General features: G+C 33.7%; 1 protein-coding gene across 2 annotated transcripts; it reads left to right on the top strand.

The window, feature by feature from the left end:
* Positions 1–61: 61 nt before the first annotated feature.
* LOC108482925 (uncharacterized) lies at positions 62–8,758 on the top strand. Of its 2 annotated transcripts, XR_001870979.2 has the most exons (9): positions 62–361; positions 1,302–1,551; positions 1,751–1,874; positions 2,555–2,898; positions 2,977–4,759; positions 5,468–5,730; positions 6,393–6,499; positions 7,958–8,100; positions 8,534–8,758. XR_001870979.2 is itself a non-coding variant. In XM_017786030.2 (8 exons), exons 1-7 carry the CDS (start codon positions 306–308, stop codon positions 6,462–6,464), a joined length of 2,892 nt encoding a protein of 963 aa, XP_017641519.1. In that variant the 5' UTR covers positions 62–305; the 3' UTR covers positions 6,465–6,499; positions 7,958–8,345. The 2 variants fall into 2 exon arrangements, 1 of the variants encoding a protein (XP_017641519.1); XM_017786030.2 differs by lacking the exon at positions 8,534–8,758 and having other exon boundaries at positions 7,958–8,345.
* The last annotated feature ends 7,034 nt before the right edge of the window (positions 8,759–15,792 follow it).

Here is a 15,792-nt window from a genome sequence, read left to right as displayed (position 1 = left end):
CAAAGTTTCGTAGAATAAAACGTGTAAGCCTTTAAAGAAGATTGAAGTGTCGTTGATATCCTCCTAATTTTTGCTTATAAAATAAAATGAAGGCCTAAACAAGTAAAAGCGAGGTTAAGGATTGAAGCCCATACGCTCGCGTTACGCGCGTCTGGCAACTATATACACGATGTAAAAGGCAGCTGACAATGTCAATTATTCGGGTTTCGAGTTCGACTCACTTGGTCTCTGCTTTCGAAATCAAATTATTGCCGTAACATTTACTTTTTTCTTAGGCCAAAAGGAAGAGGAGGGAAGGGTCTGCAATGAGAGAAGAGGTTATTAGCTCTGGTGGGACCATAGATCCCACACCTGCTGCGAGGTACCAATTCTCACCTCTCTTTCTCCCTCCCCCATTGTCATCTCAATTCTCAAATTAGGGTTTTCTTTCGCAATCCTTCATTTTTCAGGTGAAAGTGGGGGTTTGTTTTCTGTTCTTCTGTGTGAATTTTAGGGATAAGGTTAGGTTTCTATTGGGTGTGTTTGGCTGCCGGGAAAAGCGACGCGAGAAGAAGACTGAGGGATTAATTGTCCTGGAGAGTGGAAAATTATTGAGATTTAGTTAAAGAAAGGTTTTTGGTTGCCGGGAAAGTGAGGAACAAGTAATGAGAGGATGGGTTCGGCTAAAGATATCCTAATTTTGAGTTTAGGCGCATTTTCTCTCGAACACGAAAATGGAAAAAGAAAATTGAAAAGAAAAGATTAAAGTCAGTTTTTGGTTTTGACGGTTCACTGGGTTATTTATAATTTTTCTCAATTTCATCCCTTCTATCTTGTTTTTCAATTTTTCTCTCAAGCTCAACTAAATGTATTTTGAAGCTGTAATTTTTAAATAGCTATTAAGGACCCGAAATAAATGAGGGTATTTTTACTGTTGCAAAAATTGTTGGTCTAGTTTCAAGTTATGTAAAGGAAGAGCAGAGTAGAAAAGCCTTGATGATCTAGAAATGATACCGTTTATCATTTCTATGCTTGTTTTGCTACGTGCTAAGTCCTTAATTACCTTGTTATGTGGCTACTTACCTTTAAGGGTGGGACCAATAGAGGATGGAAACTGGCTCCACGTCCACTAGGAATATACCATTAATTATCAGGATAGTCATTTCCTGTTAAAGAAACTGACTTATACGAGGGATTTGTTAATATACAGTGTGAGGAGGTGTGGATATGCCTGTTCCATTTATTTTATATGAAACAGTTATATAGATGATGTTCCATTAGGAGTTCAATATATATATATTTATGCTACTTTTCCTTATCAGTTCTGCTGGTGCATCCTCCCCTGCTGTTCCAACAAATGTCGGCAGTGTTGACTGGTCTGGTCATGGCCAAAATTCCAAAGCAGCTTCTCAATCTTGTGTCGGATCCCAAGCCCAATGGATTTCATGCCATTCTACTGCTGGTGGGTCTGCTCTTGGATCTTCAAGAACTTCATGCCGACCATGGGAAAGAGGAGATCTTCTCAGGCGATTGGCTACATTTAAGCCTGTGAATTGGTTTGGGAAACCTAAGGTATGCTTTTGATCTGGGATCTTCTTTGTGTACATTTACTAGTGGATACACTTTCAAATACAAAGTTTCAAGTTTTTGCTTAGAGCTAATGCGTTTCATCTGTGTTGAGTTTAATACTTACGAGATTCAGTATTCTTTTAGTTATAGAGTCTGATTAATATGATCTTAAGGCATACTGCTCCTTTCAAATGAATTGTAGGTTACAAGCTCATTGTCTTGTGCTCGGAGAGGTTGGATAAACATAGATGATGATAAAATTGCATGCGAAACATGTGGGGCATGCCTGAATTTTGCTTCCTCCCCATCCTGGGCTACTTCTGAAGGTTAGCTGCTGTAATTCCATTATTTGCTTTTCGCAGTTCAGCTCCCTAGGAAAATATAATCATTGTAGTGTGATCATCACAAAAACTTGAGCATTTCAAGGTATTTGATGCTTTCAGATATGCTTAATGATATATAGAAAACAGATGAGCAACACTGTGATAAGAGGACTGATAAATAGAACTTAGTTTCTGGACAGTTATGATTTTCTTTATCCTTTAAACGAATTGTGCTATTAGGAACTATAATTCATTGCCTTCCTAAGAAATGATTTATAGCAATAAATTGACATTGTTGTAGCTAAGAAACATAAGTTACAGGAAACATTAATGTTTGTGTGTTTGTATATTTTTCTAAGTGATTGCTTCTAAATGCTTGCTTCTGCTTTCATTCACTTTCTTTAGATCAGCAACGTGAATGATGAATTGAGCCATTTATGCTTGTTTTAGTCTTACTTGATGTTAAATTAGGTTTTACTTATTATTATGGTAGGTTGATTGCTTAACAATTGTTCTGGTTTCTGTACCATAGAAATAGAACTGAACATTTTGGGTGGTTTGCTGTCATGAAATTAATATTGTGGATGATGATATTGATACACACTGCTTTGATCTCTCCTCTTTGCCTTCTCTCAATTGCTATTGATATTTATCTTTTTTCTGGGGGGTTTTCATTTCTGAAGCTGAGGATGCTGGTCAGGCCTTTTCCAAGCAGCTGGATGTTGGGCACAAGGTTGCTTGTCCTTGGAGAGGAAACAGCTGTCCAGAAAGCTTGGTTCAATTCCCTCCAACACCTCAGTCTGCTCTAATTGCAGGATATAAGGATAGGTGTGATGGACTTATGCAGTTCCAGTCTCTTCCTGTAGTAGCAGCATCTGCAGTGGAGCATATGCATGTCTCTCGAGGTCCACAACTTGATCGCCTTCTATATCAGTTGCAGAATCATATGGCAGAGTTTGAGTCCAGATCAGAGAGTATACTGGAAGCTGATAATGCTCGAGATGGTGCATTTTGTCTATATTCTCGTGTAAGATATTCTAATGATGTTCTATCTGCTGGTAATTGGTAATGTTTCAATGTTCTTATGTGCTTTAGCTTTTTGCAGTCACAGAAGCTCATTAGCTTGTGTGGATGGGAACCAAGATGGCTTCTAAATGTTCAAGACTGTGAAGAGCATTCGGCTCAATCAGCTAGAAATGGATGTTCTTTTGGCCCTAACACGACTCAAGTCCATCGTTCGCAGGATCCTGGACCGAGCAAAAATGCTCTCATTGCTTCTGGCAAGGATAGTGGAAAAAATAAATTGATAGTTGTGGAGTCTAGATCTGAATACAGGTCACCTTTGTTAGACTGTAGCTTATGTGGTGCTACTGTCAGGATATTGGATTTCTTAACTGTTCCTCGACCTGCTCGTGTTGCTCCCAACAACATTGATATCCCTGATACAAGCAAGAAAATGGGATTGACTCGTGGAGTAAGTGCAGCCAGTGGAATTAGTGGTTGGGTTGCCATTGATGATCCAGAGAAAGAACCAACTGAAGACCGTGATGAAGTGGGAACAACTGATGAGAGAAATTTGATGCAAAAAACAGATGTTGAATTGAATCTTACAATGGCTCGGAGTTTGTCTTTCAGTCAGTTGGGTAGAGCCGCAACATCCAGAAATATGAATGATGCAGATATGGGACGGGATCTAATGATCGGGCAACCATCAGATAGTGAGGTTGGTGATCGAGCTGCTTCTTATGAATCACGGGGTCCTAGTTCTTGCAAGCGAAGCTTGGAGATAGGTGCCAGTTCAGAGGACAGACCACAGTTACGCCCGCAGCAAGCTGATAGTGTTGAAGGAACTGTCATCGATCGTGATGGTGACGAAGTCACTAATGCCAGACAATATTCTGCTGGGCCTTCAAAACGAGCTCGGGATTCAGATATTTTTGATACTTACTGCTCACCATATCCAAGAGACTCCTCTGATGCGGGTCCTAGCCATGCAATGGGTTGTGAAACTTCTGTAGATGGCAACAAAGTTGCTCTGTTTAGGCAAGGAAGCAGCCATGTTATTGGAATACCATCAGCCAGAGATTCAACGCGTGCATCCTCTGTCATTGCAATGGATACTGTGTGCCACAGTGCAGATGATGACTCCATGGAAAGTGTTGAAAATTATCGTGGAGATGTTGATGATATCCATTTTCCCTCTTCTAGTATATATTGCCACCTTGATATGAATGCCACATCAGAGTTGAATTATAGTAATCAAGCTCAGCAGAGTATTTGTTTCCAACCAACTGCTGGAGCAGTTCCAGGTGAAGTAGGCATCAGCAGTACAAATGATGGTGATGAAATTTTCAATGCTGAAACTGTGACAGCTCATGCTAGGGATGGGCTCAGCTTTGGAATTAGTGGGGGGAGTGTTGGTATGTGTGCCAGCCATGAAGCTGATATCCATGGAGCAGATGTCTCTGTGCATAGAACAGATAGTGTAGTTGGTGATATAGAACCCAGAATTGAAGATGCTGAAAATCAGGGTCAAACTGGTGAATCTGCTCCAGATCCTGGGTTGATGGATGAGGTTGTTCCAGATGAAATAGATAGAGAGGATCCTCTCGATGACAGCCGAGAAATGTTGTCTCGCTCTCTAGGAAGGGATGACAGCGGATCAAAAGTTGATGGCTCTGCCAAGGCAGAGTCTATTGAGAGTGGTGAAAAGATAAGCCAAAGCTGCAAAGTAATCCTGGATAACAATGCTCATCCTTCTCTTTCTTGCAATGCAAATGTGTACTCTGGTAATGAAACAACCAAGGAGATAAAAAATGCTGGAAAATCATCTTCCATAAACAACTGTACATATCCAGATTCAGATCTTGCTGTCGCAACTGGGATAGGTAAACCCTATGTTTTTTTTGTGGATCCAAGCCATAAAATTTTCATTGATTTAATTTTAAGGCCCTTTGGGTAGTTTGGTCTTCATATTTATTTACTTATTACACTTCAATAACACATAAATATGATGGCAAAAGTTGTTCACCAGAAAACTGGCTGTTAAACAAAAGCAAGATGCACCTCTTTGGCTCGCATGTGTTCTTAAATTTATGCTGTTATCTGTAGGTATTGTAAGTTTGGCATCTTTATCTTTGTAATAATTCTTTTCCTTCCATTTCAAGTTATCTTGATTCTTGAAAATTGCTAATGATGTATTGTATATGGTACTAAATGCTTCTTAGATTTAATCTAAATGTGTTCTTAGGGTTGCTTTGAGAACTATTAGCTCTATGGTTCTGAATTCTCTGATTTGTCTTCTAGGTCATAATTAATTTATCTTCTGGATTGTGTTCTTATTTCTGTTGATATCTAGATCTCTATGTAATTAGCTTTTAACAATGTGCCATACGTGCCCTGAATTATGTACCAACTTCAATATTACTGGTATGCCTTCATTAACTTGGCTTGCATTTAATCATAACAAGCCTTTGGATTGTGTTGGAACCATGTGTTAAGATTCATTTTTATGAAAGTACAAAGGTGGACTCTCCATTTCTATTTCCTTTCTTTTTCTCTTCTGGATGCCTTCTCAAAGCTGACTTGATTTTTAGGGCCACCAAAAGGGGAAAGCAATTATGAAGAAGCTATAGAATTTGATCCAATTATTCATCACAACCAGTTCTGCCCCTGGGTGAATGGGAATGTAGCTGCTGCTGGCTGCAGTGGCTACTCCAGCTCCACCTCCTGCTCCAATGCTGATGTTGTTGCACTTTGTGGGTGGCAGCTGACCTTGGATGCTCTGGATGCCCTGCGATCACTGGGGCATATTCCTGTACAGACAGTACAGTCAGAGTCGGCAGCATCATTGCATAAGGTTAGTTGTGTTAAAACTAAAATGATGGTGGATCTGGGGCATAAGGTTAGTTGCTGCTGTCAAGTCTTGAATTTGGCTCCTATTCTTGCATAGTTTTGTGAATCTTATTGATGTATCCTTGCCTTTGTTCTTGGTGAAGAGTCCAAGCTTGTGAAAATCTCCTCTTACTTCCAGGCCATGGCCTTCTGCTTTATAAATGACAATCATGCTTTATTGAGGGCTTTAAAGATAGAATCTATGTGGGTTGGGGTACTTTGACTGCCCCTAATTCGGTTAGTTCAGATTCGATTAAACTGATGCTGTTGTGGCTTACCTTAAGCAATGGAGAGTGAAAGAAAATGACAGATCATATCCATTTAAATTAATACTGCTGTAGCAGTTATTATATCTTAAAAAAAGGAGAGTTCAAAGGTTTTTATGGGGATTTTGGTGGTCATTATTTTTGCAGGGGTTGTCAGATGCTGATTAATAGTAGTCTTTGGTTGAACTTGTTTTCTTTGGGGAAGAACCAACTCATCTAGTATCTAGGTGGTTATGGTTCATGTTTCATAATTTGACAATTATGAGAGCAGCTACTACGGCTTCTGGCATCTATGATCTGCTTGGCACACTGCTACGCTAACCCCTCATTTTCACAACTAATAGTCTATTTCTATATGCAGGATGATCAGCAAACTCCTGGTAGAAGTCTCCTTCAACGGCATTCTGTGAACAAAAGTCATGGCCAACATTGATAGTCGAACATGAAGTGCAAGGAAACCTGCAATGAGTAAGTAACTTCAGTAAAATGATTGTTGCAGGTCCCTCTAAACTTGCATCTTTGTTCATTTAGTTCTAGTTTTAATTAGATTTTGGATCATCTTTCTAGAACAGGTTTAAGATAACCATTAACGTATGCAACAAATTTTAGTTAGGAGGGTGGGCCGAGCCTGCAATACACAGCCCCTCTTTGTTTCTTCATTATGAAAAATTAGTTGAAAAAAATCTAGGAATAAACACAGTAGGTACTTATATTTTAGGGTTAGAAGCAATTTAGTTTGGAAAGTGCACAAACCTGGACAACTGATGGCGGCATTAACTATTTCATATAATAAACTATAGGTAAGGAGCAATTTAGCCCCTATGGTATTTGAAATTGAGCAAATAAAAGCAATTGAAGTGGCATTAATAATTTAAGTTAATAAAAGCTAACATGGCCAGAAGAAAAAAACTTTCTTAAAAAATATAAATGCGACCACTGATAATGTACAATTGGTTGAAATTTAAAAATTAACAAAAAGAAAAATTTGAGAAAGAAAATATGATATTCATAAAATGTTCTTAAAATAAAATAATTTATAAAATTAAGAAAATAAAAAGTTCTAAAGTTTTTGGGGAAAAAGTCTAAAAAGTTATTTTATAAAATTCAAAAAAGTTCCGTGAATAATTTTTTTCTTTTTCTAATTTTTCAAAATTTTGGAAATATTTATTAATTTTATATTTGAAATTCAACCAATTGAGGATGAACGTGCAATTGTTTTTCACAACTGTACTTATATTTGTTCTTTCCACCACGTTTGCTTTTACCCGCGTAAACAATTATTGTCGTAATCAATTGTACTTGATTGCTCACTTTTGAATAGTATAAGGATAAAATCACCCCCATTAATTTGAAAGGGGCTAACTTGCTCTAAATATAATAGCTTATTAACCGAAATAGTAAATACCATTATCAATTGCCATTTTTTTCTCACTTTCTAATAATATATGAACTAAATTGATCCATTTATTTTGAGAGGGATTAAAATGCTTGAAATCCTATAGTACAAGGACCTCGTGAATATTTATTCCAAAATTATACATTTTCTACAGTTACAAATCTACAATGCAGTGTATAAGAGAAATCAGATTAATTGAGCATAGGTTGACAAAACTATAATGAAGTTCTACTGTTAAGGGGTGTGGTTATGTACTAGATTTAATGCGGGTTGCATAGCTGACTTTATAAACTGTTGATTTTCTTCTATATTACAACTCCGTGAAGAATAGGTGGTTTGGAGCTGAAGTTCTGAAAATAATGCAAAATTTAGGTTATTAATGCGTATATTAAGAAAAACAAATACAATTGATAATGGTCAAACCCAAAAGAATACTAGGAATTATATTGAAAACATAGAAATATATTTTTAGCATACTATGCATTTGGATATCCAATCCTTGAATGTAATTGCAATTATCTCCTTGACAGAACCTGCATGGAGCAGTGTAATTACGATTTCCCTCTGGCTTTCATGTATGCGCCAATGTCAGGAAAGGGTTGGATCAAATTTGAAGCACTTTGAGTTGTCGCCAGAGTGAATGGTTTTGTTGTTAGTAAGACATGATCCCATGGTAAGGTAGTTTGTGTTGTTCAGGTTTGATACTAGTCTATACTGCATAAATTATCATTTCTTGGTTTCTTTCTGACTATTATTGCGAATATAATTGTCTTCTATTATTATTCAATTATGTGACGGTGAACAATGCTGTTAAAGAACAAATTGTCTCTAGTTCTACAATTTTGGTTCTTCTGGATTCTCAATTCATGGATGACACTGCTAATAAATAAAATGAAGATTTTTGGTGATGTTGCTAAATGACATTGTCATCAGACATTTGTGACATACAAATAAGATTGAAATAGGATCAGATTTTGGGACCAATCTCTTGACCATGTGATGTGTAGTAACTGAATGCTGCAATTTCTTCATCTCTTTTCATAATCTCTTCTCAGAAAACCAAAGCTTTCCCCTTTCAATTTCCCAAATTTTACACTGATTTTCAGATCACAGGCTCCTGAGTATGTCTGGAATAAAAAGGAAGCGACAGCTAACAGCAGAGGCAGCTGTTTTTTCTCCGCCTCAAAGTACTGTAAGCAATGAAATTTATTCACAATATATAGTCGCACGTGCTAAATTGTTTAGTTATTGTAATTGATTAATTATTTTTAAAATTGATAATTCAATTGTATGTTACTTTTATAATTTTTAATGTAAATATAGATTTTCAATTGGGTATATATATAAAATATAATTTTATACTTTTTAAGTTTTAAGATTATTTATAAACTTCAACATTTATTATCAAATTATTTATTTTATGTTTCGTGTTATTTCCTGTTATTTTACTTATAGTACTTTTTTCTCGCAGTAGATATACTTAGTTTCGATGTTTATTTTGGTATTTATGTTTTCTTTGTTCAAATTATGTTTGGTTTTCCTGCTTTAACTTTTTTGTGTCGTTCAATTAACGTTTCAACATGACATGGGGTAATGATGATGTCATAATAATGTAATCATTTGAAAATTATTTAAAAACCAAATAGAGAAATAAGTATACTTCAGGTATCATTGGAGTAGAAAAATTAAAATACCAAAGTGGAAAAATGAATACGTTTCAAGGGCCAAAACATAAATTAATCCTTTTTTATAAAATTATAAAAACAATTTTAATAAAAAATTATAAATAAAAAAAGTTCGGATATTTTTATGTGAAATATTTTTTGAATATTAATCTCATTATAGGTTCTTATCATATTTGTTTTTTTTTTCATACAATGCTTAGAATTAAGTATAGCTTTTCTTCAACCTTAAATAAAAAAATAATACGGTTCAGCGCATTCAAGCCCATATCCTCTTGAGTTGACAATAATGTTGATGTCAATCGAGTTAAGATTCAATTGATAGTTGTAAAATTATTAAAAATACAAAACATTGTAAAAATAGTTAAAATTTTTAGAGTTCATTAAAAGTTATAAAAGAAATAGAAATTATAAAAATCATATATAAAACCTTAATATATAGGAAATAATTAAATATATAAAAATTCAAAAAATATAAATATTATGAAATCTATGTTTTTCTTTCTCATTGATTCTAAATGTTTCTTAAATCAAGCTGAGACTATTTAATTAAATAGTCAAAGTTTATATTTTCATAAAAAAGTTATTCTTTTGTTAAAATATATTATTAATAATATATTTTTCTTAATGAATGATTACTGTCTTTTTCTTTGATTAGCTGTTCAGTAGTCATATTAGGTAAATATAATACCAAAATATGATTGCGTTGATCTGACATTTATCTATTAGCTTGTTGCAAATAAAATAACAGGTAGTGAGTTGGAACGATTCACCCTTATGAGGAGCAGATCCATTTGTAATGAATGGGAAGTGTGGGGAAGTGCTTCCATTTTAAAATTCCTAAAAACTTCAATTTGTAGTTCAATGGGAGGTATAGTAATTCCCAAGTGGTCTTCTTCTCAAGGAGGGTGTATGTTAATAGCGAATAGCTTAGCAATGGGTTCCTGTGAGTTAAGGATGGATTGTCCTTTTCATGAGGGGTACAGGCTTACAGGTAGTCGATTACTGAGTGACCATTCAGATTGTAAAAAGATGGAAATCTATGTTTTTACTAATTGATTAAGATTGTTTCGCTCCAATTGACCACCTGTTATTTTATTTGCAACAAGCTAGTAGACGAGGAGGCACTTTGAGGATGGTCTCAAGGCACAATCACTTTACAACCTACCTCTCAATTGGGGGAGACTATTATTATATCCTTACCTCAACTTGGACCTAGTTGGGCCACCCAAGGCCTACTGAGAGGAATAAATAGATATGAACTCCCACTCTCCTATAAATATCCAAAGGTATCAATATTGTAGAGGGACTCCTCTCCACTAAAAACCCTAATACACTAAGCACTCATTCTAAGTCCCTCTACTTGTTCGACTCTCGACCCTAAAACAGGTGAATCGTCCTCCTTTAACATTGCCCCTCTCATTCTCCATTTTCGTTGGTATTGTGTATCGACAAAAATTAAAAAATTAAAATTTACTCTTTAGTTATAAATTATTCTTGGTTTTTTCTTGGTAGGTTGGGTTTTTCGACTATTTTTGGTGTGCAATCTTTGAGGTTTGGGTAAAGGGAAACTAGTGAACCCAAAATAATTTTTATATAATTTTTAAAATTTTAATTTAAATATAAGGTTTTTTTTAATTTTAAATTTCTATATATATTTTTGAATTATTTATATTCGAATATAATTATATATAGTATAGAAAATTTATTTTAGAAACTCTATAGACTTCAGTATGCGATAATTTTCCATAAGATAATAACTAAATTAAGCTAAAGTATGGCATAGGTCTTTGTAATCTTTATAAATTTAGAATTTAGTTTTTATACTTTTGTTTTTAGGATTTTAGTTCATCTACTTTTCGATTTCAAAATTTAAGTCTAATTGTTAACATTGTTAATTTTTTGTTAAATTGATTGGTTTAATATTTTGAAATAAAAAAGAGTACTCACTTGGTAGCATTGTAACTAAAAAATTACACTGCAATTAACCTAAATTCAACAAAATAATTTTAATTAAGTTAACAATTAGACTTAAATTTTGAAATTTAAAAATAAAAACAAATAAACTAAATTTCAAATTTAAAAGAGCACAAAGAATTATGACATATTTTAGCCACAAAATTTATAGTAATTTAATTTTCATAATCAACAAATTATAATGCATTAATATTATTATGATTTTTAATTAATTGAAAATTATAAAAGTAAAAACCTCACCTCGTTTTGATTCTAGTTAAAGAGAGAATGCAAAATGGTAAATTGCCTAGTGGGTCACTCAACTTTTGAGGCTCCTTGCAATTTGGTCATTCAATTTTTAAGGCGCTTTCATTTTAGTTATCTAAGCATTAAATCTCTAATGGCGAAAAACTGTACACGCCATATTATGTTTACACTTTCATTTTAGTCACTCAACCTTTAGGACGATTTCATTTTAGTCACCCAACTTTTAGGTCGATTTCATTTTGGTCACCCAAAAAATATTTTTTAAAGTATTGATTGGGGTAAAAAAAATCAACGATTAAAGTGAAAAAGCGGTAGAAACTAAAATAATACACAAAAATTGATAATTTGTACTTGTTTATCCCAATATCGAAAATTTTAATTTTAATTTTTAAACATCAAAATAAATTGAGTAAAATAATCCAATTGACCTTTTCCCACCTAGACACGCCAATTTGTTCGCAGGAATTCAAATATAGCATGACCAACTCGACTTCCCAACTGTACGCCAAACAACTCCAACCCACATGCACTTTTTGAATTAAAATTGAATTAACTTTAAGGGACGAAATTGTACTATCTCATATTCTAGAGAGAGTGAATACCGTGATGAGAAAGTCTTTAGTGCAAGCTCATATCTCATGATTATTTTGTCGAAGCGATAACTGGGATAAAGCTAAAAGGGAATTAGTTAAACATGAGATTAATCATGCTAGTTGGTGTATTGAAATGATTTTAAATGGAAATGGTGGAAAGTCGAAAGGGGAAGGGACTTAAGAAGCAATTTAACCAAAATAAAGAAATGGAAAGAATGACAGAATGGCTGCACTTAGCTCTAGACATTGAAAGAAAAGAAAGGAATAAATTTCATTCAATATCCAAGTGCACTCCAGTTTGTTTTCAAAGGCCAACATTAAGTATTTATACAAATTCGTCATGTTAAATTTAGGAAGATTTTTCTTTCTAAAAAATATAAACTAAAAATCATATTCATACTATTTATAGAATTTTGACAATTTCAAAATAAAAATATGATTTTAACCAGTCAACCACTAATTCTTCAATTCTTTGACTTTGCTCTCCTCTTTTCTTTTTCGTTCCAATTTAGCCCTTTTTTTTATTTTGAATTTTGGTTGTCCAATTTCATCCTTGATAAGAAAGACATGAGTTTAGTAGCATTTTATTCAAAAATTAGCTAAAAATAAATACATTAAAAGTATAAAACTAACTTGCTATCAAATTCCCCTCTACTTAGCCAATGATTATCCTCAAGCATATTGTATGTTCCTACATTAGAAACTATCTGATAATTTATCAAAAATCAAGTCTCTCTTCCACAACCATGATCAATGCAAACAATTTAGTTGAAAATTGAATAATAAAAACACTCAGTTTAATTAACAAGTGTTCATAAAGTTTAAACATGTAAATTCAATCATTTAACTAAATTGAAATTAAACCAAAATTTGCAAGGTATTTATTCTCAATTAATTATGCAACAAATTTGGGACATAATCAAACCTTTTTGGGCAAAATGAGATGACAACCCAAGCACCTCATCCCGGTTACTCAATTAGACACGTCTCCAAACGGACTATTATTCCCTACTCCTGGTAACTTGGTTAGTGGAGTGTTTGCAAGTTTCTAGTTCGTCACTCAAACTTTTTTACGTGAAATGAGATGACAATCCAAGCACCTCACCCCGGTTACTGAATTCGGTCACATTCCTGAAATCTTCACTTATAACTCAAGCTACCAATGGAGTAGATTTTTTTTTTTCACTAGCAAATACATTTAAAATAAAATAATTAAGAATGACATACTTACCTAGCAAATTTATAAAGAATCAGTTCTCATGAAACAATCTAATTACAATGTTTCAACCTTATAACACACATGTCGATTAAACTAGATAATGAACACTTCAATTCAAGAACCACCCAACTATTTAAATTGACTAAACATAGGAATTAGAGGCTTAATGTCAAACAAATTAATGAATAATCCCAACATAAGAATTAACACATGTGAAAGAGAAACAATCATGCATACTTACGAATCCAATACCCCACACTGCCTTCAATGTAAGAATAAAAGAATAAAAAAGAAAGAGAAGGGTCAAGTGTATCCCCGTGTATGTTTAATGAGGCGGAGGATAGTGGAAGTGACCATTTTGCAATATTGTGAGGATGTTTGAGCTGTTGGCTTCCATTGCTTCTAGGCGAGCCTCAATGCAGTTTAGTTGCTCTTCCACAGCTAGAGGGGGTTGCTCCTCTTGCTTTCTAAGAATCGGATCGTGTGTTTATTGGAATACTCTATTGCTTCGAGTAGGTCATGTACCTGGGGGAACAAAATCAAATGCAATAGGGGTGCCGACAAGCAAACCCATAGAATTTAAACAATACTCATCTAAAGGATCCATATTATAAGCATAGTTAGAGATGAAAAATTAATTCTGGATAGAAGAATGTTTGTAGCTAAATGCGTGATATAAGGGCCAATTATGAGAGGTCGGTAGGCTTGAATGACAGTATAAAAATTGTAACAGCCCGATTTTAGCTAAATCAGAATAGTGGTTTTGGGACCACAAATACGAGGTTAAAAAATTATTTTAATATTATTTTTGATGTTTACAACATGTGAATATATATGTGTAAAATTTCGTGAGCTAATTTTATCGCTTAATAGCTCAATTAGATAAAAAGGACTAAATTGCGTAAAATGCAAAAGTTGCATTCTATAAGTTAAAAGTGCCAAATTGCTATGGATAATTAAATGAAAGGTACTTATGTTGTAATTAGACCATGGTTAGTGGAGATGGACATAAAAGGCCTTGAATTATATGACTTATAATGTTTAAAACAAAGGTTAAAAATGGTAAATTATGTATTAATGTATATTTAATAAAAAAACATAAAAATTAGTGTTAATGTTCATCTTTCTCACTGAAAATCAAAAGGAGAAAGACCGTTTGAAGAATTTTAAGGTTCGGCCCTTTGTATTCTTCGTTGAGGTATGTTTTTAACTTGGTTTTTGATAATTTCTATGTTTTTGTGATCGTTGCTTTGAGTACTAGCTAGCCTGTACCTTAATTTTTGAGTTTTTTGGTGATTTTTTGAGTTTCCATTGATAAATTATTGAGCATTTGAATGATTTTTGGTGAATTATGAAAGCTTGATGATAGATATTAAAGTTTTGCTAAGTGATTTTTAACAAAAATGTCAAATAGGGACTTAATTGTAAAATATACAAATTGAGAGGTTTAAATATGGAAAAAATGAAAGTTTAGGGCTGCTAGTGGTCCTTACGGAATTCGTCTAACATGTATTTAAATTGAATTGTGTGAATTTTGTGTTTTTATGAAATAGGGACTAAATTGAGAAAATATGAAATTATAGGGGTTAATGTGTAAAATGTCCCATATTGTGTATTTTGGATGAAATTGAATCAATTTAAGAATAAAAGAGTTAATTTTGAATACATATAGATTAAGAAAGAAAGAATTTGGATTTGGATCGGGGAAAATCGAAGGTTCTCGAGTAATCGATCCAATTCATCAATTTCGAGTAAGAGGTAAGTTCGTACATGATAAACATTATTTCAATTATGTATTTAATGCTTTAATATTGCATAAATTGCATATATGTGACTACAATTGCGTACGATAACAAATCGACTATGTTTGGCACTCAGTGTGCGGTTCGAGATAGCTTCGGCTATATATATCACTTAGTATGTGAATTAGAATAGCTTCAACTATATGTGGCACTAAGTGTGCGATACCGCGATAGTTTTGGTTTAATGTGATGGCACTAAGTGTACGATATCATTATAGCTTCGGCTAATCATTTATGTACTAAGTGTGCGAGTTCTTTGAGTATGGAAAGATTCCAGATAATTTAACATATTGAACAATGAAGTGAAAATGAAATAAATAAATACGGAAATGTACAGGTACGTACGATACCTATGTGGTAGTTGATACTATGTGTATGAAGCTTGATGGATTTGTATATATAGGATAAATGGTAATGGATTAGAATCGAATGATGATATGAGATTTACTAAGTGTTTATTAATTGTTAACTTGTATATTATGAACTGTTGAATAAATATTTAGTACGAACTTACTAAGCTATGAAGCTTACAATGTGTTATTTATCTTTGTTTTATAGAGTATCGAAGTTAGCTCGGACATCAAGGATTATCGGGAACCATCATCACACTATCGATCATTTCGTTGGTACTTTTAAAGCCTTATATATATGGTATATGGCATGTATAGGCTAGTAATACTATGGTATATTTTGTGTTATGGAATTATAGCCATGTGATTTGGCTTGTTGATGATAAAGTTGTGGGATGTGAATTTTGCTTATATAATGTGTTTAAATATGATATGTGGTGTGAATGGTATGCCTTGTGAGTTTAGCATAATATGGTATGAGATTAAGGTATTGAAT

The sequence above is a fragment of the Gossypium arboreum genome, chromosome 6 (genome assembly GCF_025698485.1).
Source record: "Gossypium arboreum isolate Shixiya-1 chromosome 6, ASM2569848v2, whole genome shotgun sequence".
In the NCBI taxonomy this organism is placed as follows: Eukaryota; Viridiplantae; Streptophyta; class Magnoliopsida; order Malvales; family Malvaceae; genus Gossypium; species Gossypium arboreum.
The sequence above is the reverse complement of the archived record's forward strand: the minus strand, read 5'-3'. Positions and strand labels throughout refer to the sequence as shown.